At 37.0% G+C, this 27,219-nt stretch overlaps 2 protein-coding genes across 10 annotated transcripts in view; both read right to left on the bottom strand.

The window, feature by feature from the left end:
• Positions 1-1,432: 1,432 nt before the first annotated feature.
• Positions 1,433-14,431, bottom strand: LOC108907492 (fibulin-1). Of its 2 annotated transcripts, none has more exons than XM_018711212.1 (18): positions 14,107-14,431; positions 12,790-12,952; positions 12,653-12,728; positions 12,351-12,573; positions 11,795-11,945; positions 11,088-11,197; positions 10,800-10,970; positions 10,595-10,738; positions 10,385-10,537; positions 10,060-10,326; positions 9,872-10,000; positions 9,183-9,818; positions 8,996-9,130; positions 5,874-6,028; positions 5,606-5,811; positions 5,416-5,555; positions 2,689-2,815; positions 1,433-1,996 (listed from the first exon to the last, which is right to left on the bottom strand). In XM_018711212.1, the coding sequence occupies exons 1-18, from the start codon at positions 14,168-14,170 to the stop codon at positions 1,576-1,578; spliced, it is 3,471 nt and encodes a 1,156-aa protein (XP_018566728.1). In that variant the 5' UTR covers positions 14,171-14,431; the 3' UTR covers positions 1,433-1,575. The 2 variants fall into 2 exon arrangements, with proteins under 2 accessions (XP_018566728.1, XP_018566729.1); XM_018711213.1 differs by having other exon boundaries at positions 1,433-1,981.
• Positions 14,432-18,242: 3,811 nt separating this feature from the next.
• LOC108907444 (neuronal acetylcholine receptor subunit alpha-7) overlaps positions 18,243-27,219 on the bottom strand; it is a 32,063-nt gene continuing 23,086 nt past the window's right edge. For 3 of the 8 annotated variants that reach the window (XM_018711124.1, XM_018711119.1, XM_018711121.1), the window contains 5 exons: positions 24,397-24,472; positions 24,145-24,339; positions 23,030-23,116; positions 20,390-20,499; positions 18,243-20,338 (listed from right to left, as the gene is read on the bottom strand). In XM_018711124.1, the coding sequence (XP_018566640.1) occupies positions 19,844-20,338; positions 20,390-20,499; positions 23,030-23,116; positions 24,145-24,339; positions 24,397-24,472 (963 nt within the window). In that variant the 3' untranslated portion in view covers positions 18,243-19,843. Of the gene's footprint in view, positions 20,339-20,389; positions 20,500-23,029; positions 23,117-23,729; positions 23,817-24,144; positions 24,340-24,396; positions 24,473-27,219 lie in introns of all 8 variants that reach the window. The other 5 variants (XM_018711120.1, XM_018711126.1, XM_018711122.1 and 2 more) reach the window with 3 other exon arrangements.

Raw genomic sequence — 27,219 nt, 5'->3', positions numbered from 1 at the left:
ATAAAGGGCCTGCACGCGAGAGATATTTTACTTGACGGCGCGGCGCTTCAAAATTCACCCATGTTCCTATTTTTCTAAGAAACCATCAAATTAAAGAAAAAAGGGGTCTGAAATGTCTTGAATGGTTTTATCTGGATTTGGATTTCATAGTTTGAAATTTCATGGTTGTAAATTTTGTTATAGATATAGCTTTTGTATATTATGTTCGTTAAAATCATTTTATTCAAGTCTAATTTAGTATCCAGGAAAACTTAAACTTCAAAGGACATCAGAAACGTGTTTTTTCCTCATGTTCAAAATTCACCCATGTTTCGATTTTTTTGAGAAGCCATCAAAGGGAAGGGAAAAGTAGTTTCAAATCGTACCTTTGAATGTTTTCACGATTTTAAATTTCTTTGTAAGTATAGCTTTTTGATTAAAACAATTTTTTTTAATTAGAAAAAAAACGCTATTTCGAGCCACTTCATCTATTTCCGATATGTTTTTTTTTTATATTGTTATGATTATTGGGATACACAAAACGCACTAATTTGCCTGCCAGGGAAATAAAAATGATGTGTACCTTTTAATGAATTCATCTAGATATTATCTTATTACATTGTCCCTCGCTGGGTTAATATTTTAAGTTGGTATTAATTAAAAACGCAATTTTTCCCCGTGACGCCTCGGCAAAAAAAGCGCGTTCGTGTGCACATCTCCGTAAAGGGATTAATTTATAATTAATTTTACGTAGAAAAAGGGCCTGTTGTCAGACACATTTACATCACTTCGAATGAATCCGAACAAAACGGACATAGCGCACCAGGATAACGAACAAGCGTAATCACAACCACGTTAATTAATTAAAGTAACAACATATTTCGATTTATATGTATTAAATTAAAAAATCGTCGGGTGATACAACAAAAGCGCCCCGTAAGTTTTTAATGTTCCTAAATATCCCGCGAATTAATGAATCGTGAAATTCACATCCTGGCGCGAGGAATCGATCGATATTCTCATATTCGTTCATTAAATAAAGCGATTTTTAAAATACTACAAGCCATTTATTATGCTTTAGCTTAAAGGGTAACACACGAGGTGTAGGAGTGTGAACGTAGTTTTTTAACACACTTTCTAAGTAAACAAAATTTCACAAAGATGTAACTTGATTTATCCTTGAAGTATGTCGAATTCGCTCCTGGATCCCCGTACCCCAGAAAAGTTATCCTCGAGCTGTTGCATTTTTTCGAAGAAATCAAATGATGGATTACGGCCGAGCGCTAATGGAGTCTATTAGTAACACTCGCAGATTTCATTATTGATTGTTCGTATCCCACAATAGACTAGGACTCGCAATATCAGGCAATTGTAAGGCCCGAGCGAAGAGGCATCTTCAAAGTAAACTAGTCAGTTTTGATTAATCTCTTTTGTAACACAGTAAAGTCGTTAGTATTTAAAAAAAAATCGTTTATTCACAAAATACTCGTTACAATAAAACTTACATCTAAGTAAAAGCGCGGCACCGCGCTTCGTGTAAGCTCTGTTTAACATAAGCGGGAAAATATACAATTTACATGAAATTAAGCATTAAAACTAGAACGGATATTCCGAGACTACAATGATGATATAGACAACCACGTTTCCAATTATGCTGTTGCCTTGATAGAGCCGCATCTCTATCTGGATCTTTATCTCCTGCGGACCTGCCACTTTCTTAATCAGGTACAACTGCATACTGTTAAAGTGGTTGTTTATTTTTTGGAAGAAATGTTCGTTTACTTTCTCGATGCCGTACGGGGCAGTGACGTCTAGGAGCTTCATTGAAAATTCGGCCCTCGCTAAGGTCCATTGAGGCCCTTTTATCTGGAACAGTTGAATGTGCCCCTCTGGCAGCGGCAGATTAGAAACCAATGTCATGTATTGATAAGTGTATTGTTCCGGCATCAATAGGCATTGGTTGTCTCTCGAATCGCACACAGATTGAAGTCGTTTACATCGTCTGTAATGATCAGATCTGTTTTATGTTACATTAATTAATGTCTGCTTTCAACATATTCAGAACGAACTATGAGATGAGTTGTGTTCGGCAACGACTATTTTTGATTCGGTCGCTACGGAATAGAACCCTGTTGGAATACGTTGTATACAGGGTTTCCAAAATAAATTGAAACGTTTAATGAAAATAATATGGTTACACCACTTTTGTGACGCCCTGTATATGAAAAAAGGAGTTTCAGCCTAACACTAAGTCTTCCTTAATAAGATGGTACGTTGATAGAGAACTAGTTAACTAACAGAATTGGGAAGTCCATTAAAAGTTTGTTTGACTTTTGATTTTGCTTTCTGTTATTGCAAACATTTTTCTATGAATTCCCTGTAACATATAAAATGAATTATCCGAATGCTTTTAAACTCCATAACAAAGTTTGAAACTCTAATTTGCCTGGAGTTTTCTAATTTAGGTCATTACTGCGATCCGAATGAATAAAAGTTGAAATATTCCGTGATTACATGAGGGTACCTCTACGTTGGCGGATCGAAAATGTTATCCGTTATTCGAAGATTTAAATAAAAACATTTTCATGTTCAGCCGTACGGGGTGATCTGAATAAACGTACGCCCCCAATCTTTTTCATTTTCAGTGTAGCGTGTGACTGAAATAATGAACAGTGCGACTGTGGAATCAAATAAATAGTTCATACTTACGGTTTTTGTTCGCTGTCTCTAACGTAATTTTTAGGGCATTTAATCTGGTAACATTTGTAACCCCCTCTAGTATTTAGACACACGTCCTCGGGGCTGCACGGCCTGCTCTGCTCGCATTCGTCGATATCTGAAAAACAACGCAAGGCGGTAAAGCAGAGAATTAAAAGACGAGACGGAAAGGAGATAAAATGAAATAATTCCCAATTTTTTAATCTCAAATTTACATTGGCCAGAATTTCTTTTTTTGTAGGCGCGTCACACTTGCCTACAGTATGATACAGTTCCCCCTCCATGCGAGGCGGTTAAAATAACGTGATTTACAGGAACTGAGGCCCGCTCAGAGCTGCTTATAGTTTCAGTTCGCGGTTAATGTACGCGTCGCATAGTACGCGGGTAGTGTGAGGGATAGTACAAAGGCTTTAAGGATAAGGACAAGGCAGGTATTAATTTAAAGTAAATAAAAAACAACTTCCTTACAACAAAACAAAGTAAGACTAAATTTAACGTAATTTAATAGATTCTTATTATATTATCAAATGCCTACATAGATAGCTAATAATGTATCTATCTCACAGTATTGTTTTATCTCTTGAAACCCTTTTTTTTCAAGACGTAATGACGTAAACTACTGCTCTAACAAATTAAAATCACTAGTCAAAGAATTTCTGAATTAAGAAACGAAGAAAAATTTAAAAATATTTTTGATTATGCGAAAAATTTTACTGGGCTACCAAGTAAACGGGGCAAAAGTTGCGACGAATTAGAAATATGTATTTTCGAAATATATTTCCCTTTAATTAAGTACCTACTCGTTCTGGGAATTTACATGATTCAATTTTTTTGCTTGAATAGATTAAATTTCCCGAATATGCAAATAAGTTTCCTGAAAAATCGTTTGAATTTTTATTGCAAATGTATCCAAACGTTTTTGAAATAGATGGGTTGAAAAACGAACTTAATATTTTGTACGGAGACGAACAGTTTCGTAATGTAGAAGTTCAAAAAACGATAGAAATATTATACAAGGAATTTAAAATGGTATTTTGGTGTCTCGGTAGAAAGAAAGTTTTTGTGTCTTAAGCGCATTAAGACTTAGAAATATGATGACAAACGAGCGCCTAAACAACTTATCAGTGATGACGATAGAAAAAGAACTATTGCAAAGTCTTAGTGTCGATCCTCAATTTTATGAAGACATTATTAAGTTTTGCAAATTTAAAAGACGGACGAATAAACCTGTTTTATAAAAAACATTCACTATGTTTTTATAATGTTTTGTTAAAAATGGACGCAAACGAAAAGCTGGTGGCGTTGTTTTATATGTAAATAGTTATTTTTTCATATTTTTTGTTTTCATATGTACATAAACCATAAACCAAGTACGAACAATTTTGTTAATTATTAGGTAAATATATCACTGTTCTTTTTTCTGTAACTTAATTTTATTGTAAATACAATTTTCAAAGTTCTGATATTATTATTAATAATATAATTTTTTAATTTATGGTTATAGTAGGGCTATTGGCGAAGATCTCCATAATAAAATCTGACGTGGAAATTTATTCCTATTTATTATTTGAGAGCGGATTAATAAAATGTCCAACATCAGTTTTTGTATAATATTGTAAATGCAACTAAAAATTTCCACACTGAAAAAAAAAAGTATTTGGATCAAATGAGCAGATAATTTTAAATGGAATTATTTGCCGTAAATGTTATTTTATTCTATTCAAATGTATATACATACTTTCGTCAAACTATGTGAAATATTTGCTGAAATCTATAAATTTTCTTACAATTTATATTATTTGTAAATATAATATAATTTAATTCAAATCTTGTATAGTTTTGAAATTTATTATCTCTTACAGTTCATTATAAATAAACTGCAAACATATTTGTTTCAAAACTACCAGTTCCTTAAATTATACATATATATTTAAAATTTAGTATTAATGTAGGAATTATTCAAGACAAATGTAGCATATTATAATCAAACTTATGTTTTCTTGAAAGAAAATTGTAGGTCACAGAATGGTGTAGGTGGGAAGTACCACGATAGATGGAGCCAGCATTTACGCTCTGTGCATACACATCTCATTATGAGTAACGTCACTAAAGTAGCTGGATCGTTCAAAGTTCAAACCACATAATGATGAGGACCATCTATAAGTCCCAACCAAACCGGCCTATGCCTGGTTGGTTAAACTTACAAACGATACTAGCTGTTGTTACTAGGTGTTGTGAGACTGAGTTTGAAACAAAATATATTCTTAAAATAAGTATGTATATATATAATCATTTGATCAAAACTATTCAATTTTGTATTAAACAAACGATATATATTAAACGTGCGATACCTTAAAAACAAATGTTGTACATTTTAAGCAAAAATGTTTTTTGCATGAAGATGCATATAGTCGTTTGACCTTGGAAATTTGAAAATTTTTGCCTGCGGCGATTTTTTCCTTTCTTGCCCCTAGTAAAAAAAGCACGGGCCTCACCTATTCACAATGTCACCAGCCGCCACTGCAGTACGTATCTTAAAAATCCAGCGGTAATAAATAGCCAATACAAAATTTCTCTTCTCGCACCAAAATATATCAGCGGCTAAAGTAAATGAAAATAAATCTCTGGAAAACCATTGGGACATATTTCCTTTAATAAAAGTTTGCGAGATATTTCTTTTTTTTTATATCGACAAACGAATAAAAACGTAACGCTTACCTATACATATACGTCCATCCCCTCCCAATTTGTAGCCAGGCGGACAGTCACAGGCGTAGCTTCCGGGGATATTTTTGCAAGTCCCAATGCACAGTTTCCTATCTTTGAACCTTTCGCATTCGTCTATGTCGGTGCAAGTTCTAAAACAGGAAGTAAACGTAACAGTGATTAGACTTGGATTTATCTGTACCTGTTATCGTAATTGAGAGTAAATCCCGGGCTGCAACTGCATCGGTACGATCCCCATATATTTACACAGTTGTGCTCACACAGTCCGTGCGTCTCCCTGCATTCGTCTATATCACTGCAGATGTTGTTAATTTTTCTGAAGCCGTGTTTACATTCGCAACGGTACGAACCCTTCGTATTGACGCATTCGGCATTCGCGTCGCAAGGCTGGAGAAAGAGGAATTGGGTCAGGCAATAACCACTCTCGGCAGTAACGGTGACAAACTTACTCTAAACAATTTACATTCGTCCATATCCTCGCACGTTTGGGTGGACCTCATGAGATGATGTCCCGGTGGGCATTCGCAGGTGTAATAGCCTTTGCCGTTTTTGCATATTTGAGACGCGTGGCATTTGTGTGTCCCCCGCGCACATTCATTTACGTCTGCGGAAATAGTTGAGTGTTAGCATGTTATTTGAATTCAGAAAGCGGATACCTACCGAAAGTTTTTGGAATTTTTTTGGTGGCGATTTATAAACCGAGGGATTCAGTTTATATCCGAAATAGTGAATGATTTAAGTTAATAATTATATGTAGTTAGGAAAACGACGTTACCCATTTCGTAAATAAATTAAAACCCTACCAAAGCTAACAATAAGAGGATTCTACAACAAAGTGGACGAGCACTGCGAATATTATGCGTTGTGCAACGTAACAATAGGATTTGGCTTGTTATTTTATAAATGCACCTATTAGTGTAGCATTAAATAAATCCTGTCGATTTTAAAGTTCAATGTCCCATTAAAATTTGACCTCATTATTTCATAATAGTATAAGTACAGGTGTACTCCAGTCGAATTAGAATTTGAACGCGAAAACATTATTAGTAGACATTTTCTTACACTTTATGACGGAGAAGAAGTGACGCTAAGTTGGCAAATTGCAAATCGGTGGCAAAAAATTTACGTGTTTTTTTCAACTTTTTTTATTGCCCACGAAAATCTAAACGACTTATTTTTCACTAATTTGTTAACTGTAAAATAAAAAAGGTGCCTTGGGATTAAAGGCGTAGGTGGTTTCTCGGGTTTTTTAATTACCGTAAAAATAAGCTCTATTTCATGCAAAAAGAGCGAATTCTCGAGCGGCTTTTGCCTGATCCTCGGACAATTTGCTTATAACGCCGTTTTATCCGTCCTAGGTACTTTGTTAGTTGCAAAGGGCTACTTAATTTCAACACTGAAAACTTTCGTTTTGGATAAATTTCTTTGGTTCAATTAGAATATCTATAATATTTAATAATTACACATTTTGTTCTCGTTTTTTTTTTTTAAATTAAAGTACCTACCTTGAAAAATAATGTTTTGCTATTTCATTTAATTAATAGCTAGACTTCCTACGTTAAATACCGGTATCTGCCAAATACGATGATTAACCTAAGTAAATTCGACAATGTCCCAGATCAAATACCCGTATTTGCTGAATACAAGGTTTTTGCGTAAGAAATTAGCCAAATACAAGTAAAAAAATTACTCGTATAGGGTTTTATAACATAAAAACAATAGAATAAATGTTTTTAAAGTGTACATAAGCGTTTTAGTGCCCCTATTGTTTAATATGAGCAACTCCTATTAATAACGCAAAGGTTCGTTGAAGCTACATATAAATCGATATTCCGCCATTTCTAAACATTTTCAAATATTTGCAATAATAATCGGAGAAAAATGACTCTAGGTACCTTAAATTGTAGGTAATTTATTTGCCTACAATATAAAGTAACTAACATTCCGATAGGTCGTCTAGATTTTTGTAAGCAGTAAATAAAGTAAAAAAAAAAAACACGTAAATTTGCCACTTACTTGCAATTTGCCAAATTGGCGTCGCATCTTTCGAGTTACTTTTTAGATATTATCATTCTACGCACCCTTATCCATCATAAACTGCAATTAAATGTTTACTAATAATTTTTTCAAGTTTTTAAATTTTATGATCGTATTCGACTGGAGTAATATACTATACAGGGTGTTAGGAGTTTGACTGCCTTACAGACGATACATTAAAATAAACGAAAAAGCTTTATACGACATGGGTCCTCAACTAAACTATTTTCGAGAAAAAAAAATTTTGAGCGTATGTAGTTTGTTTTGTACTTGTGCATTTAATAATTACATATTTTTCAAATTCATAATTTGATTAAAAGTTAAGTTCCTATTCTAAGAGATTCATAATTACTAAAATTCGAGCTAAAATTTAAGCACAACACTATCTTCGTACTACAAAATCGATACATTTTATTTTATTTATTTAAAAACGGGAAAACATTGTCTTGAAATTTACTAAATGTGTCACAATAATAATTGTTTACATTTTTTCCGTAGGACAAGTCTGCCGCGTGCACACGCGGTGTGCATCAGCTGTGCAGCGCTGTTGTCACGTTGTGATGAAACTCCCCAATATTAATACTCGCTGTATTTTGAAAACTGTTAATCTTACCCCCCCTGTAATATACAACTTTTTTGTTCATTTATGATTACTGAAGTTATGGCAGTCATACTTCTTACACCCTGTATATACGGGGCGATTCAATTTGGTATTCGCGGCCCCGTTTCTCACTAACAAATGACATTATTAGATCGTCTCCATGGTAACATATTAATTATTTTGACAAGCCGTTATTTAGAAACGTAAAAATTCAGTTTTTTCCGCAGCTGGCTACCATTTTTCACAATAAAGCTACTGAAAATAGTGTTAATCTGTTTTGCTGTTTTTCTAGCAATAATTCTAATGAAACATAGCTGAACGCAGAAAAAATATCTTCCAGAATTGACATAAAAATACATAAAAAGTGTATGCCATTTAAACAAAAACAGTTGAATATAGTAATTTTGACATATTTTACCATGGAGACGATCTAATAATGTCATTTGATAGAGTTTGGGGGCGATTTAAAAATATATATAGGGTTTGTTAAAGCTATTTGTTAAAATAAAAGAGATACAGGGCCACGAATACCAAACTGAATCACCCGGTATATAATATTGGCACTTGCTCTTGATCAGAAAAAAAATATCTAGGCACGTTTTGAAATTTGACGGGGTGTATTTTTTAAATGGAATACCATTAATTTTCTTTAACCAACTAAAGTAGGTACTCCATACAACTTTAAATTAGAATTATTTGGTAATTCTAATTTCAGTATCCCGTACATCATATGAAAATGATGTTAGATTAAAAGTATTTTATACAGGGTATCCAGAATTCTTTTCTGGTTGCCAATATTTTCAAATAAACTCTTAATTGTGTTTTTTCTCTGACCAAGAAAACTGGTATGATAGAAGATTAAGTCATGCCAATGGCTTAAGCTTACGATAGGACTCATCGAATTCAGTACCACTGGTACTGTTCTTATCTTACCAACGCACTGGTCTCCCGCATCGTTCAGTTCATAGCCGACTTTGCACTGCATCGGGGAAGCGCATTCATACCTCCCATTGAAATTGAGACATTTCTCGTGCCTTGCGCATGGATTGTTATCGCATTCGTTTATATCTGAAACAATTGACTATTGACGCTGACCCATCGGTGGTTTTTAGAGCTTTACCTTCGCACTCCCCTCTGGAATTCATCACGTAACCCGGCAAACATTTCTTGAGTTGCCCGCTGATGACGGGATACCTTTGAGTGGGTGGATACGCGGGATACACGTTCCTGGGAGTGTAGCTTTCCTGGGGCTTAGGTGGCACGGTGGGAAAATGCCTGAAAATAGGTATGGAATAGGCAGGAACTGGATATGTCCTCGAATTCGTCACTGAAGTCCTGACGGGAGGGATATACGCTTGCGTAGGCGTGCGTGATTCCGTTGGTTGGCTACTGGCGGTTGTTGGCGTGCTAGGCGTAGTGCTAGGTTTGGTTATTGGGACGCTAGGTGGCGTCGGGAACGATCTAAGCGTTGTTGGGGGAGGGATAAAGACCGGAGGAGCCGGTCTGAATTTTGGCTTGACAGGATCGCAACGGTACGATCCCAGTATGTTCCTACACTTAAAGTTGGATCCCAGCTGATTGCAGCTGTGCGTTCCCAAGACGCATTCGTCGTCGTCTTCGCACAGTCCGTTGGCGTAGTTTAGTGTATAACCAGTACCGCAACCAAATATCCTTGAGCAGTGATACGATCCTATGGTGTTGTCGCACCTTTCTGCTCCTTGACAGTCGTGGGTTCCTATTTGGCACTCGTTTATGTCTGAAACATTGAAAAATGTTCGGAAGGGGGATTGGATTGTTTGGGTATCGTACCAACGCAAGCTCCCGTCAAGCCGTCTTTGGCGTAGCCTTTTTTGCAGTTGCACTGGAAGCTTCCTATGGTGTTGACACACTCCTCGCTGGTTGAACAGATTTCTGGGTCTTCCTTGCACTCGTTGATGTCTGGAAATGTCAGAACGGGTTTTAGTAGGTCCGCGTTAGGGAAAGGCGAACGTGTTTACCGTCACAAGTGTTGCTGGATCGAGAGAACTTGTAGCCTTTCGGACAAATTACTGGTTTTGGAGTGGTTGTTGTTGTGGTGGTGGTAGTGGTAGTTGTAGTTGTGCTGGTGGTGGTGGGCTGTTTGGTGGTTGTTGTCGTTGTCGTAGGAGTTGTCGATGGTCTTTTCTTTGTAGTGCTCACTGGAATACAAGTATGACCACCTTCTTCGTTGACACATTCCTCGTTTTCTTTACACAAATCTGGATCTTCCTCACATTCGTTGATATCTGGAATTTTTTTTTGTAATTGTCGTACAACCTTCAATTTCTAACTAGACTAAATTACCTTCACAAAGCTGAGTTAGCGTATTCTTCTTAAAGCCAGGGGGGCACATGTTCCTGGAAGCTTTGTCTATGCACGTATAATTCCCTTTTGTGTTCAGACAAACTTGCGACTCTTTGTTACAGTCGTTTTCTCCTGTTAAACACTCGTCTATGTCTGGAAATGAATATGGAAATGTAGATACAGTGGTTTTAAATATGTATGTTAAAGTACCTGTACAAGACTGTGTAGATGCTTTGAAATGGAACCCTGGGGGACACTGAGGAGTGTCTTCCCCTTCGCAAGTGAAAGACCCAATGGTGTTTTTGCAAGTTTTTGGTGCAACACACATCAGTTCGAACATGCATTCGTCGATATCTGGAAATATAACCGATGTTATAATAATACAATCGTTGATTTGTTTGTGTTTTGGTTTTACCGTCGCATACTTGTTTCTCGAAGTTGTATTTGTAACCAGGCGGGCATTTCTTGTCGAAATCTTCTTCCTCGTCTGTAAAACTGGGTTCGTAGCAGGCAAAAGCGCCTATTTCGTTGATACACTCTTCTCCAGCCAAACAGTCGTGAATGTTTAGCGCGCACTCGTCGATGTCTGAAAAAATTTACCGATGTTCCGAATAAAAAAAAATCGTATATGCTATGAAACTTTTACGTGCACGGATGTAAACTCCTAATAAACAATTAAAGGAGCAATATCTGCAGGTATTACCTTTACAAGTTCTGTTATCGCCTGCCAATTTATAGCCTTCTCGGCACGAACACTTTATAGCTGTCCCGGTGTCTGTGCAGTCGTGATCACAGGGATTATTGGTTTCACATCTGGAAAAGTTTTTGTATTTTTACGTTTCAGTGTCGCGTATATAGGGTGCCCCAAAAAGACCTTCCGATAACATTCAGGAAAACTTTTGATCTTGAAAAGTTATTGGTCTTTTTGGGCCGCCCTGTATAATACGCAGGATGATTTGTTCGTGCTAACTTTATTTTTTCGAATATCTTCCGCGGCTGATAATCGTATACCTCCGAGTGTTACTTGCGAATTATCTGGGAGCACTGGAATGGGTGATCAATCAAATTATCGATTCCCCATATAATATATAAAGTTTGACAAAGTTGCTTTATTAAGCTCGATTATTGTGAGTTGAATATAGGTTTTACCTTAACAAGTTCGTTGACGTAGAATATGGAAAATATCACTTTATAAAAGCTTAGAAAGATATCTCGTTTCCTTACGAATTAATTCTGTGTAGCATGTTTCGCCTTCGGGCATTTTATCTTTATCAAACAAAATTTTCGACTGAATTAAATATGAAAATAAAATTATGTGTTCTGCACAAAGCACTCCCATTTTCTTCCACCGATGAAAGGGAAATCGCGACAAAAAATCAGAGCGTATATCGTAATTAATTATTTATTTACCTTCCACCTTTTTTGAGGGCCCTTTTCTGTGGTTTACAGGAAATACCGTCCTCCATGAGAATGTAGCCCTTGAAGCAGTCGCATTTGTAAGAATCTCCTACCGGTTCACACAGCTGGGCACATACGTCGGAATCGCATATATTTTCTGCAGCTGAAATACGACACGTCCAAAATTTAATAAACACATTTTTTTTCGTGAAAGCCTCGTGGGCTGTGCCGTTTCTATAATTGCTAATTTGCAATGTATAGACACTTTACCACACGCCAATAATAATTATTTGTACATTAATTAATTGAACAATTAATGAAGAGCATTTATTATTTGAATAAGTGCTCAAGCATTGCTATGTGAGTTTCAAGTGTTCTTCTGGTGCCTATTGAACGACAAATGCTCAAACTTGAAGTGCCCCGTAATTGATTGTATGAGCGAATGCCACGAACGGCATTTTTGATTCGATTTTACATACAGGAGAGTATGGACTTTGTTCGATTAGAACATAATTTCCAAGGTATACTTTTTATAATGTTAAAAACTACTTATATAAGTTATCCTTACATGGAAAGAGATTCGGATACGACGGTTTTGCGCTTGAAGGTGGGGTAGCCGCTTTGGTAGTAGTCGTCGGTGTTGTTGTTGTTGTTGTTGTTGTTGATTTGACGGCATCTTCGCAACAACCTACAAATACCTTGTCAAGCGGTGGTCTAAGACCTAAATCATCTTGGCAGGGGTACCGAGCTTTGCCAGTGTCGATGCCAGTTTGACAAGCCTCGCAACAGTCCTTAAAATCGTTTTAAATATTTTAAATATAGCAATGAGAATTAATTATAAAGCATTAATATTTTAAAACTATTGATTACTTTTCTTTCTCCGTCGTCGGTCGAGCAAGTTATCCCATTTTTCGCGTCTTCCGTTCCTCGTTCACATTGTAATTCTCTGAAATATGAGATTTTAAAAACCCCTTGGTAATTTTTTTTAAATAAAATTTTTAACCCACCTATGACGATTTTTGCAACAAACGTCTAGCACCTTCAAACATGTCGTTTCGTCTGCCTTTTCAACTCCAGTTAAGGGCGACTGAAAGCTTTTACAGTCTGATCCACTTGAAGAGTAGTTTGCACCCAAACTACAACAGTGTCTTCTTGTATCGGGAGATATCCCTGAAATCATTACCGTTCGCCGTGGTTAAAGATTTGAAAACTCGGTCGCTTTTCTGAATTGTCGTGTCGAAACTGTATTTTATTTGTTGTTTTTGTGAGGTCAACAAATTTAACTTTTAGCGCCAACTTGCTAGCGTATTAATAGAATTTTTTATGTAAATTTATTTTATAGTATTGCAAGGAATTATTATTATGCAGTTTATATATTTGGCTCCAGAGGAATAATCAAAGCGTCGTATCCCAGAGGTTTTATTTGATATTCACATATTTACATGACGGTAAATCTAGAGTGCACATTATCTTGTATCCAATTTTTGAGAATATCTCATAAAATGCATATATGTAGTTAAATTTTTGACGCTAATATTGACTAACTTATCAGTTGGTAAATAATAAGCTGTCCCAAGTACCTTTGTAAACATTAGGGCCCAAAAAACCATGGGAATTTTGCAGTTTTCCAAATGCTTAACATTTAAATTTGATATGTTGATTTAACTGAAAGTTAAAATAAATTTCACTTTTGGAAAGTTTAGTTAAAATAAATTTCCGCCACTTTCGAAGATAATTGTAAACCGAAAATGTATATTCATCTAATTTCTAATTTTTAAAAATTTGTTTTGCACCAAATTACAGATGTAGTGGTGGCGTAGCAATATCTTCTAGCACATGTTTTGTTGTGAGACTAATTATAGGGTTTTATGTTGGAGGAAATACTAAAGCTACCCATACTTAACCGCTTCATTTTTTACTGTACAATAGTCGTTAAATCTAATAATAGCGACTTTTTTTATGAAAATTAGTGTATTTATTTTTGCATGTCTAAAATTAGCACGAATTAATTTGAAAAGAAATGTGAATTACGGTCTCTGAAAAAAATAAAAAATCGAAAGGTTAGTAAAAACAGTATCAGGCACAAATACCACAATATTTTTTTTATTTCTGCCCTAAAAGAAAATGGGATTTAACGCCTCAGTCCGAGGCGCAAATATATCGTTTATTTACCTTGAATATATGGAATAGTAATGAATATGGTGCAGACATAATAGCGAAATTAACATTGTTTAATATTCCGAGCTTTAAAGGCCACTATAAAATATCGCCCGTATTAAAAAAAATGTACCTTAAATTAAAGAGTTTTTATTAAATCAACTCACCGTTCACCAAAAACAAAGCACTGCAAAGAAACGCGGGAATCAACAAAAAACAACGCTGGCTCATCTTGGCCAGTTTTTTTTTATAATCGACTTCCGTTCACTTCATCCGTATTACTGGCACTGGCAATGCGCTTATCGGTTTTTATTTACTCGAATGCGCCTTTAAGGGTGCAGTTATTTCTTATCTGTTAACAAATATTATGAAACGTTTTACTTCACCCTTCAAACAGGCTTAACCAAACACTGAGGCGCTTGTTGTGGACACGAAAGCTGCGTAAATTTTACGTGAGGCCGGTTCCCGCCAAAATTCGACTAGGAGGGTATACTAACGCATCGCTATCGTCGTTCATATTTTTATACACGTGCATAATGTGACGAATACATTAATTCGTAATTAGGTTAACCTTCTACTATCGGAATTTACATGAAGATTGTGTTTTCATATATTCATGTCTACAAAAGATTCGAACGAATACGTTATTTTTACGTTCTGTCTCACTATTTGCGACAAGGAAACTGAATTTGCTAAAATGGATGTACGCGAAAGTTAATATTTAAAAATATTTCTCCCTTTCATATTTCGTATCTGTTTTTAAAACACCTTTATTACAGGCATATCTCTGTAGGCCTGGATTCATCATGTTAAATCTGTTCCAACGAATCCTTTTATAATGTGCTTTCACACCGAATTCGTGACAAGTCAGCATACATTAGATAAAATCTTTACTCTTTTTTTATTGAACACGTTCATATATTTTTGTCACTGATTTACTGATACGTTTATGCGATAGCTTTATTGTAGTAATACTTCATTCATTCATTTTGGACATGTCTATTATAAATGCATGTTATCACGTAGATGCCTCACGACACTTATCGGTGCTCGTCGTTAAATTAAATTTCAAAATCAAAGGTAATTTTTGCGGGTTCAGGTGTTGGGGTATGTAATTGTTCTGTCATATTTTCGCAGAATAGGCGCTAACAATTTATGCTTGTCCATTGTATGCAGCGTTTTAATTAGATTTTGAGCAGATTTATTCATGCAGGCAATTTAAATATTTTCTACCAGGAAGGCGTAATGTTTTATTTATTATTTTTCTGGGTTCTGCGCCGCATTTATTCCTTTTAAAAAGTTCCCGGATTTAATTGAGTTAAACATTGCGAAGGTTAATTTTATATAAGCGTATCATTTGCGAGCGAGGAATTAATCGGATTCCAAAACTTTGTTTCGAATTCCTTGCAGCATTCTTCAAATTTCGCATTTGTTTTTGGGTCAGAATTAACTGTAGCAGAATTTTTAATGTTTACACCTTTTTAACACTTCTTGAATGAATTCCAAGAATTTTTTTCTCGCATTTCAGCTTAGTATTACTGAGATTGATATTTAATTTGCCACAGTTCTGTTGTGAAGTCGTCGTATAACGTGAGTTTTCTTGGAATCTATACACGACTGATGCCGAGAAAAATAATTATCTTGAAATACGAATATACCATTACCTTTTGTAGTTTTTCAGTCGAGTCTAAAAACTTTTTTTAGATTACCGTAACAAACCATATAATTGTCTTTTAAATAAGTCTCAACTTCAGAAAAAATTGGTATGCTTCGAAAATTGGTATATTTGTATTTTCTAAAAAAAAATAAAATACAAACGAAATGTGTTAATTGCAATTGAAGTTAGTATTATTATTGCTCGAGCTTTGAATCTCGATCGAGTAAGTGATTTTTGTGATCTGTAGCAAACTGCGAGATGTAAATAAACGAAACCAGACCATAAATGATAAACAGCTTTTTTCTATGCTTAAGTAAAGCTGACTTTGCAGTTACAATTTTTTGGATACAGAAGAGATTTTGAGCATTTTTATTTTATGATATTCTATTAACTATGTTATATGTGATTGTCACTTTTGTAATATACTGAGTGTATTATGTACTTACCTTTTACGGCTAATCCATTCTCTTTACTGAAATCTCTTTCAGTATGTTCAATATACAGGGTGTTAAAAGTTTGACTGCCTTAATTTTAACAGACGATAGAATACACTAAAATAAGCAAAAACCTTATGTGACATGGGTCATAAACTCAACCATTTCCGAGAAAAAAAATCAAAATATCTAACTTGATGTACAAAAGATGTACTAAGCTGTCAAGCAATACGTAATTCAGTTGGTATCTGGAATTGGACCGTGTCTGGGTGTTTTTGCGTACCACTATTTCCTTTTCTTGAGGTGTTTTCCAGCGCATATGTTGTAGTTTGTTTTGTACTTGTGCGTTTAAAAATTACTGAATTTTGCTTTTTGGTAAGTCCCTATATTATTTTTATACGTATGATTATTTGGACGACGTGAATCTGTGGGTACTTCAATAACATATTTTTCAAATTCATAATTTCATTAAAAGTTAAGTTCCTGTTTTAAGAGATCCATACTTACTAAAATTCGAGCTAAAATTTAAGCAAAACACCATCTTCGTACTACAAAATCGATACATTTTATTTTATTTATTTAAAAACTGGAAAACATTGTCTTGAAATTTACTAAATGTTTCACAATAATAGCTGTTTACGTTTTTTCCGTTGGACAAGTCTGCCACGTGTACACGCGGTGTGCTCCAGCTGTGTAGTATTAGGTTGAGCGCTGTTGTCACGTTGTGATGAAACTCCCCACTTTTAAAACTTTTCATTTGTATTAAATACATCTTTTCTGGTCGGGATTTGTAAAATAAAACTCAACATCTCAGACTGTTCCTTTATTCGTCATTACAATTTACACAGTAGCAGTTTCCGACATGATTTTTTGATAGTAAATATTATTTAAAGTAACATCATTCATTAGTTATAAGTAGGGCCCGGTCTGAGGTACACATGGATCATCATTGACGTCAGATACCATAGGCGGGGAAGGAAATTTTTATAACGTGCCTGTACGTAGATAATAATTTTAAAATTTATCGGTTTTCGGCGTTTAAGTTTAAAAACATATCGATGCAGAGGCAGGTGTTATATTACATAGCAAAGAGGGGTTGTGATTCGAAAAATTAGGTTTCGCAAAAATATAACAGGGTTTAAACATTTTCCATTTTTTTGTTTAATAAGGGGTTGTTTACAAATACCCAATTAAATAAAAGCCATCCTATGTATATTCAAGGATTAACTACATAGAACCTCGATAATCCGAACGACCTAAAACCCGAATCTGATTGGTTTCTGTTCAGGTCGTGTTAATTTTCATTGCGAGTAAGTATCGGGCGTAAAATTACTGAAACCAGAGTTTGTCGTGTTTTCATATGAGCAGTGTTTGATAATCCGAATTACCTTCGGTCCCAATTAGTTCGTATTATCGAGGTTCTATTATATTTACTACTCAGTATATTTGCGATTTGTGAGTGATACAAAGATGATTTTGAAAAATATAAGTACTATGTTGTGAATCAAGAATAGACATTTTCAAGGATACTTATCTCAGTACAAAATACTGCACAGAGGTTGATGCTATAGTTGTGTACCGGGCCCTGAGGAGTTGCAATACTTGAGCATATTGTTTCATTTTTTCAATTTTAATGTAATGTTCGAGTATGTTTCGTACAAGTTTGATATAAATAGTAATTACACAAACCACCAAATTTCCCAAAAAGAGAAAATAATGAAATTACAAATACCTAAATTCCCACTCAGTTCTCCCAAGACAGTATTACAAAATTCAAAATGGCGGATCCAATGCGGCGGACGGAATAAAAACAAATTTGGGAAATTAGAAATTAAAACAATTTGGAATACTACACAAAACTTCTAGGACGAAAATATGAATATTAGTTATATCATTGAATTCATTGTTTTTGTTGAAAAATTTAATAAAGTTTCCAAATTACGGTCACAATAATTCTTATGACCCCATAAGCATGAAAAGTTCTAGTACAGCAGACTCCTGAGCGCCATAACGAGTTTTATGTAGAAGAATGTTGCGTGGTGTAACATAACCTCAAATAATAGCTACAAACCGTGTTTTTGGCACATTTAGGTTAGAATATCTCTGAAAAAAGCGTATCCTTGTGGCTTAGGAAGTCAGTTACATATCGTCGACCTGTGTATTGGAACGGTAGTAGTAGAAAAGGGTATAGAGATAATAAAATGCTATCGGGTAAAACTGATATTTGCTTTTATTTTCAATCATACCATATACATTTATCCGACATAATCATTTGTAATTCCAGCATCAGGATAACGTAATATAAACATATGATATAGCAAACGCAACGCAAGTGATAGTTGAGCATAACTTTTATTTTATTTAAATGAATGAAGCTAGGGGGATGGGATAACATTAGGTACTGTATATTTCGATTTCTAAATATCGGGTACACGTCTCTGCGATACTAGCCTAAGTAAGGATGGACAACTGGCGGTTCTAGACTATTTGGTCGCTTCATTCGATTGTCCCTCTCATTCGAGAAATAGTTGACTGAATTAGAAAAAGCGAGTGACCGTAATCTAACGAGACTATTTCAGAATAGGAGATATTTTTCTTCTTTGGTCGCATTTGGAGCTGCAGTTAAAAGTGTCGCGTCGCAGCCAAATAGCCCAATGGGAGATTATACGGCGAAATTAGAGATATGTGACTGATAATTATTACTACTACATCATAAAATGCCCAAAGAAACATTTTTTTTTTATTAAAATGGTATTAAATCTATTGTTAATTAATATGTTATTAATTAAACAATATTATTGTTATAGTTATCAGGTTAGTTATCCATTTCACCATTACTAGGTAATAGAATTTGTCATGGTAATGAAAAATTCGAAGTTTATTAAATATAAATTAGTATAAATACATGATATAAAAGTAGGAGATTAGACGCCATGTACCCGACGGGCGCAGCAGCATATCGTTGGTAAAAAATAAAAGCACGAATTGAGTATGCGTGTGAGTGTTCCACTATGACGTACTCGGATGGGGGTGAGATTTGGAAGAACCGATGGCCGATGGCCAAACTAGCCGGGCACCTGGCGTCCATAACACGGCGGACAGCGACTGGGCGTAGCTCGACGCCGGTACGGAGCTAGGGTCTGGCGGGTGTGCGCCAAAAAAAATGGGACACGACGGCTTGGCCGCACAACCGCGACTCGCCTAGGCCGACGTAGCCCGCCGGTCGCCTGGTCCAGTATAAAACGAACGCTGTTTTTACCCACGTTAAGGTTATTTATATACTATTTATTCTAGGTAACTCATCATTATATTTAACTTTATTAATTATCTTGCGAAGTTCATCACAATAGGTTTTAATGTAGGTGGACACCTTTTATTTTTTTTTATCAATGGGCGAACAAAAGGCAGACACGTGTGTACCTCGAACTAATGATACTCTACCAAACTAGCTACTTGCACGAAGTACTGAATAACAAGTACCGACTCGGCACCGGTTTAGTGTGTGATTATAGCGTGTGGAATGATGGGACACGTGGCATGTCCGGAGTCCGTTCAAGGGCGTCGCGAATACATTCCGACCAGGTGTACTTTGTCCTACGGCCCCACAGCAGTACGGTGTGCAGCGTTTAGCAATGTACGTGCACATAGGTGCCTGCCTTTTAGTTGTTAACAGCTCGTGAATGTTCCACAGGGAAGGCACATTTGCACATTGCTGCTTGTGCCGAACTGCCGACACGATCTGCTGTTTTATCACAGTAAGTTCTTCAGAGTCTCTACAGTCGCGTCTTTAATCGGTTCGTGGCCTCAGCGCCTTTACTGAACGATGATATGAGGTGCCGACAGCAACACTGCAACTGTTGCGATTATCGTGAACATTGTGAATATTATGAGACAGAACCGGTCGACCACCATGGCGGCGAACTTCCAGTCGCTGATCACCTCCGCCTCCTCGTCAGCCTTCTTCATGCGGTTCGTGATGAACTGCAGCTCCCGCAGGATGTTCTGGAGGTCGCGCTGTCCGCCGGAACCGGGGATGGCCGTGTCTTCTATTGTCGTCGGATGCCTTATGAAACCCGGACCGAGGCTGGTGGTCATGGTGGCGTTGTTGCCGCCGCTCGCGGCCCCCGAAACGCTACGGAAGTCGTCGTCGATATCGAGAACGTTGGCCAGCAGGCTCTTCGAGGAACGCTCCTTCAGCTCCAACTCCTTCATCCTGCTGTTCATGAGGATCGTCTTTCGCGTGATCTTCTTACCGGGTCGGCTCATCCCTAGGATCCACGGCAGCCACTGGAGGAACACGGATTTGATCTGGAAAATACTCGGTGACTATTAATGTGATGCGTTATGTTTCCGTCATACCCATTGCGGCATCTCGTGAATGTCCGCGGTTCGATGGTGATAGTTTAAAACGACAACTGTCAGTACGACAGAGGAGGCTACCATGAACATAATGCAGTTGAAGTAGGTCCCTGTAACACCCAATGTATAAGGATCCGCAATCACACTTCCTCGGATGCAAACACTACTCAACACTACTCTACTACACGACAGGTACTAAACTACGGATGATGAGAAATAAAGAATTCATATGAAATAATTACATAATACTTTTGTTACGCCAAGCACAAACACCCTTAACCTTCAGAATCGCTATGATACACACACCGATTGTTCTCTAATACAAAATATAAACAAATAGAGTTACTACACACACACACGCAAGCAATTCACATTAAATATACTAATGTTGATTATGTTCTACGATCGTACCCTCCTCAAATAATATCACATGTGACCGGCCGAGGTCCACGTGGCAGTGTCGTCGTTGTAAAGTGAACGTAATGTGGTACTTATGCCGCCATCTTGAGTCTATGAAGGTGTAGGTACGTCTCCCAGCTTTGAACCGACACTGCCACGTATACTGTTTTACGCACTCCTTGGTTATCATTAATTTTATAATCCGGTTTTAAAAGTTTTATCGGGTTTCAGATGGGATGAAAGCCATAGAACAAGATTAGAGGGATAGGCAAAGCATACTATTGATGCATCGTCTTATGATACAGACGCTCAGTGCGTGTTTGTTTAAGTACTTGTTTATATTTGGTTTTAAGGCTGTGCATGATTACCTGGCGTGGTTGCCGTTAAACGCGTCGCCACAACGCAGCTCGTTGGCACGTCCGAGGCGCTACCAACATGTACCTACCAGGCCGCCACGACCGCCAATCTATGCACGACAAAACCATTCCTTTAAGTTTGTATATTTAGATGGTTGTTTAGTTAATATTTAAATGGTGCGGGGCGCGTGAGCGCATTTAAGATGATATTTTAATGGTGTTGTTAGTAATGTACGGCTTCGTGGTACAGAGCCCAACAGATACGACACCGCGCGTGCCCGCGGCCATGTTATAACGTCACGTGACGAGCAACCGGCGATTTGTGGATGTTATAACATAATCATTTGGCATTATTGTATGTTAACTTAAATAAATTGTCTCATTTTTGGTCAGCAAGCGAACTATTAACGTAAATTTTATTAATGTACCGATTAAACCGCTCTCCGGGTGACGTCATGCGGCGAGCGAACCGATTTTAGTTGACGGGACTATCGTATCTGCTAGCCTTTGCATCACGGTACGGCTTAGTTTGTGACTTTACCTTTGCTATGATAGTTAATAGTGGCACTACATTAACGAGGAGGTAACGAATCATTATAGATAACAAAATAAAAAAGAATAAGTAAGACAAATAGTACAAACAATAATAGGAAAATGAAACATGTCAACAACAAAACATACAGATTGATATTCCTAGTGGGACAGAGCCATTTGATACTTGGAGGTGAGAAGGTCATTGGCAAATCAAGAGTGAGCCGGCTAGACAGCGCACCCTGAGATAGTGAGTCTGAGTGAGCAGCAAGAGATTAGATTTGCAGTTTGGCATGGCCCATCCTGTAACCCTACTACGACAGGGCGACAGGTAGGTAGAAGGAGGCAGGGGGATCGGTTCCGGATTGTCGGAGGGATTCACAGTTAATGATCACATTGATTATCGGTTGGTTAATTTAACAGGTGATAATTATAGAGTTAGTAATTTTAGCCTCGGTCGCAGTAGCCAACCATTCACCCCCAACACAGTAAGAAAAGCACTAGTCGAAAATGGTGCCTTCCGACTAGTTGTGTACTGTAGCTGTGGCTGGGCGAAGTGCTGTTACAGTCGAGTGCATGCAGAGCGCGGCCCGGCCTCGATGCGATCCAGGTCTGGCGGTTTGGTGTGGAAACCGTTTTGGCCGCAATGGAGACTGGGCCGCCCCATCCCGTGCCCGTCAGTGTGTTTGCAAATAAAATAAACAAAGTAATTGAACCGAGACTCTAACCTATCAGGGGCACAGCGTCGGACGTCTGGGTTATCACGTGCGCCACCAGCAGAGAGAACACAGTCTGTGATAACAGGATAGTCACACCTGCAACAGACAGTGCGTCACGCGAGGCGTCTGACCTGTGACCTGTGCCGTGAACCCGTACTAGGGCGGCCGAATTCGACACTTGGCGGTTTCGTCTATTTCCCCAAGAGACAGAAAAAAAAATAGTGCTAAACTACTTAGTTTCCTGTCTTTTCGGGAATTAGGAGAAACCGCCCAAAAGTACCGAATCCGGACCGCCCCGTACAATGTTACAATTGAGTTGGTACAGACGGCCCTCCTTTCCAAGTATCCGGCTCCCCCCTCCCGATCAACGTTCGACTCAAAGAGGAAATGTTTGCGGCACCCCTCGAGAAAAACTACACACCAAGCCCAAAACAGCACTTCTCCCACCACCGGCGTCGCCCTGAAACATTTCTTCTTTGATCGCAACGCATCGAAATCAACTAGAGCTATTTGAAGCTTGACCGGGTCAGTTACGCGCGGACACAACAATCACATATACACAACGATACACATGTCATCAGGCAGCACTGAGGATGTAGCCAGCACAGGCAGGTCAGACAAAGAACGGTTGGTACCTAACAAGGGAATGGCGTCAGATACTTGGGGCAAGGTTTCTGCCACGAGGTTCAGGAACACGGTCAACGAGAGCAAGATGGTCACTCCTGCAACAGAACATAGCTTCATTACGCCTTGATCGAGAGCACTGTTGGTTCTCCTCTCCCGCAGGTACTTTCCTTTGTCAGTATTCTCCGGTCACTTCCGTCAACGGCTGCCACTTACCTTCGATGGTGAAGGGCCCCCTTTGAGCTATACCGGGGAGATGACGCTAATCGTAACAAGGCTTAGCAGTGTCGCCAACTCAATATGTATAGTTACTTACAACATAAAATAGCTGAAAAATAATACGCACGAATAGTTTTGTAGCCGTACGCGCTTGATCATTGTTTACACGACTGGAATATACAAGTTGACTAGACTGACATGATCTGGACAGGGTGATACCAGCTAACTTTAAACTGAAGATGGTTCGGTAAGTAACCAAAAACCAAATTGTAGGTAACTCTGCGAAGCCTTGTTATTAGTGTCGCCTATGCCGGGGTGGGGAGAAAGCGAGTGCTAGGCACGTACGGAAGGGGTGGTGTGGGTACATGCTGACAACGATCAGTGTTAATATAGACACTGAAGAGGCAATACGCCCTCCAAGTATCAACCGGCAGTCCATCAAGGGGACACGGGGCGTCAAAACACACGATGCTCCCAGTAGGCCAAGCATACCTATTAACGGTACAGCATCTGACGTTGTCGGTATCTTTTCAGCTACTAGGTTCAGAAATACTGTCAATGAAAGAAGTATGGTGACACCTGAAATGAAGATTCTGAATTTTGAACGTGTTTCGAGTCCGTCTACAACCGTCGTGATGGGCGATAGGGGTCGTGGTGCAAATCTTATCATAACGGAAACAGCTATATTGATGTATCTGAGTCTGCATGTGTGTGCGAAGAATTTTGTCGGTTGTGTCTTAGAACGAATTTAGGGTATCTGTGTGAGTAGGTGTGTTCGAAAGTGTGTATTTAAAAATAAGATGTTTCGACACTGCGCGATGCGATCTAGCATGGCCAGTGTGTCAAGCGGCACCCACACAGCACAGGAGTGCAAACACACAGTGCGACATACAGCATGAGCATGTACCTAGTGTCAATTTTTCGCCGGAGTCCGGCGGCAGAGTGAAACCCAGCAACGCCATTGACGAGATCAGCACGCAAGGAACGATCAGGTTGAAGAAGTAATACAGCGTGCGTCTTCTTATCTGGATCGTGAACGTTACGTCCACGTACGGCTCGGGGCAGCACTGGTAGACGATGGTATTCTTCTTCCCTGGCATCCCTAAAAATACATTTAAAATATATCAAACAGTATTCGGCAACACACGAAACGGCGTACCTAACAGGTACCACTCTCCGTTCGTTATGAAGTCTGAAAGGTCGCCTCCTTCCTCGGAGTTCAACACTAGGTCCAGCTACGGAAAACTTAAGCATATAACACAAGCTAAATCTATAAACCTGACAAAATGCACTATGGAGGAGTTAGCTTTCGGGGGTCTTCTACCTTTTAAATCAACCATACTAAAGTAATCGTTTACGTCTGTCACAAAATATCCTTCACCAATGTAAAGACTAGTTGTCGCACATAGAGCATTTCAATAATGCCTATTTCAAGGAAAAAGTTATAGCGCCATCTAATGGCCTCCTTCAGCATTAATATTTATATTTACTGCTTTATCTTCTTTCGGCAGTTATATTTTGGCATTTTATTAAAAAATATATCAAGCTATGCAGTCAAATCTTATTGAATCTGAATTGTGTTTTATTCACCTGAGACCTCAGTGAATCTCAACCATACTGATTTAAATTTACTGCCCAATCTCAAACACATTGCTAACTTCAGGAAAACAATAGATGGCCCTGGTAGTCGCGCTGTGGCGTTGTCAATCATTTATACGAAAAGGCCTACCTCTTATTCGCTTTTTCTCTGAGTTGTGATTATTCTCCAGAAAAGTAAAACTAAGTAAACTCGCTATACAAGGTGTCATTTTAAGTGGGGGTCAGTTTTTTAGGGGTAATTCGTGTTCCCCTGAATACAAATCTGAAATCCTTTTTTTTTTAATCAAATAAATAGTCCAGTAGTTATACAGGGTGAGTCAGTGAGTCAGTCATCGTTTCTAAATTTTTTAATCAATTCTGAACAAAACAGATCTCTTTCAATTTTTTATAAAATTAACGGTTTTTGGTTAAATTCATTTGGCATGAAACTGTTCCAACGATATTGGTATTTAATACATTTGTGAATTAATAAGAAAAATATGATGTGCACTGAAAATCAACAAAAACGATTGAATGAATGATGAAATTATGTTATTTTCCTGAAAAATTCACGGGCGTACGAATTATTTTTTTAAAGGGGGCAGCTACCCGCCTCAGGCACGTCACTGGTGGGTGAAATGGATAACAGATATCTTTATTTTATTCACCATAACTAATGTGTTATTAATACCAAATTTCAGTTCAATATATGTTGGTCTTTCAGAGATATTAAGAAAAATTCTTAAAACAAGTTTGTTTTCAACACCCTATATCTCACAAACGAAGCGTTCTAAGACCTACGTTTATAGGAATTTTTTTATTAATAAATGAATCTCTATCAACTGTTAAAATCCTACCACAAAAAACTGACTCACCCTGTATTTAGTTTTTTAAAATACACTTTAATATTTGTGTACGCCGCCACTGTAATCATGTATTACAAATGCATGAATTGTAGGCATGTTACAGTGCATGTGAAGAGAGATAGTGCGGGTCAAATTTTTTCTGGATTACCTTCAGTAGGTACAACTCGCATAATAAAAGTGTACATTTTTAAAATTGCAAAAATGTTTAAAAAATTTTTAAAAATACCTATTTTATCTGAGTTTTTTACTTATATCTTGGAACCAATGCATTTTGGAGGAATATTGAAGAGTAAAAAAGTTTTAAAATTGAATTTTGCACAATATACTGTAAGTTAAAAATGTTTAAATTTATTGCCGATGTTGCAAAATAGCAATAATTGATGAAAAAAATAAAATAATCAAGTTTTTTGGATATTTTTAAAAAATATTTTAATTGCTCCGAGGGCATTCGAATTTTGGTGAAAAATAACTTTAGAGTATAATAAAACAACACACCAAATTTCATTAAAATCGGTTCGAAATTAAAAAATTTTCGAAATTTCAAAATGTTGCTTCTAGCATCTAGATACTTGAAAATTAAATTAAACATTTTTTTTATTTGGAAATTAATTTTTTTGTTAAATACAGATAAAACTAAGAAAAAATAGTAGGTACTCTAAAATTATAATTTTTGAAAAAATAAATTGCAAATTGATAAATGTAATCTAATTGTTTAAAAATAAAAAAAGAGTGTTAACTTTAAAAATCTACTGTGGCCGTCCTAATTAACCGATTTCGATTTTTCAAAAACCAAAAATTAAGTTTTTAAGACGAATTTGGAAAAATAAACTATTGTTTGTAACGGTCAAAGGAAGCCTCTGTATAAATATGACCCCCACTCAAAGTTACATCCTGTATAGGACAAAGAAGAGGTTGTCTCGCATGTCCAAATATACGAATATGTTGCATCCGAAATTGTACTAGGATATTTTGTGCATAGTAACGCCAAAATGAAAAGTATATTCCACGTGCAGGATATTCTAATCTAGGTCCAATGACAAAAGGCTGTCTAATAGTAAGACTAATGTAAATGTTGTACTGAATCGTGTACACAATCAAGATAAAAGCAATATCTGGCTCACCGACAGTCGGACACGATAATTAGTGCAAAAAACGTATATAATCATCCTACTTTGTCAGTGCGTTACTTATAAGAAAAAAACTATAACACTAATAAATATCGGTACGAAAACATCAAGTCTAACTACAAACGAATTATAAAGGAACATCTAGAAAACGTTGCAATATTTATTCGGGAAACATATGCGGAGAGAAAATATGGTTCAGTTAGTTGATATTGGGGATAAATCAAGTAGACAAGCGAATGACAACCCAATCGCCAATAGCGATCAAGCCAAATGTATATTCAGATGTTGCGGATATATTTTCACTCGGTCGTATCTAGTTCTCTTTGGATATTTCCGAACGTCTACGATTTCAGTTGACTTCAGAGCTCTTACCTTTTATAACTTTTTTACTGTAAAACAACAATTATTACA

Source organism: Anoplophora glabripennis, unplaced genomic scaffold (genome assembly GCF_000390285.2).
Source record: "Anoplophora glabripennis isolate ALB-LARVAE unplaced genomic scaffold, Agla_2.0 scaffold5, whole genome shotgun sequence".
Taxonomy (NCBI): Eukaryota; Metazoa; Arthropoda; class Insecta; order Coleoptera; family Cerambycidae; genus Anoplophora; species Anoplophora glabripennis.
Note: the sequence above shows the minus strand (reverse complement) of the source record. Positions and strands in the feature narration are given on the sequence as shown.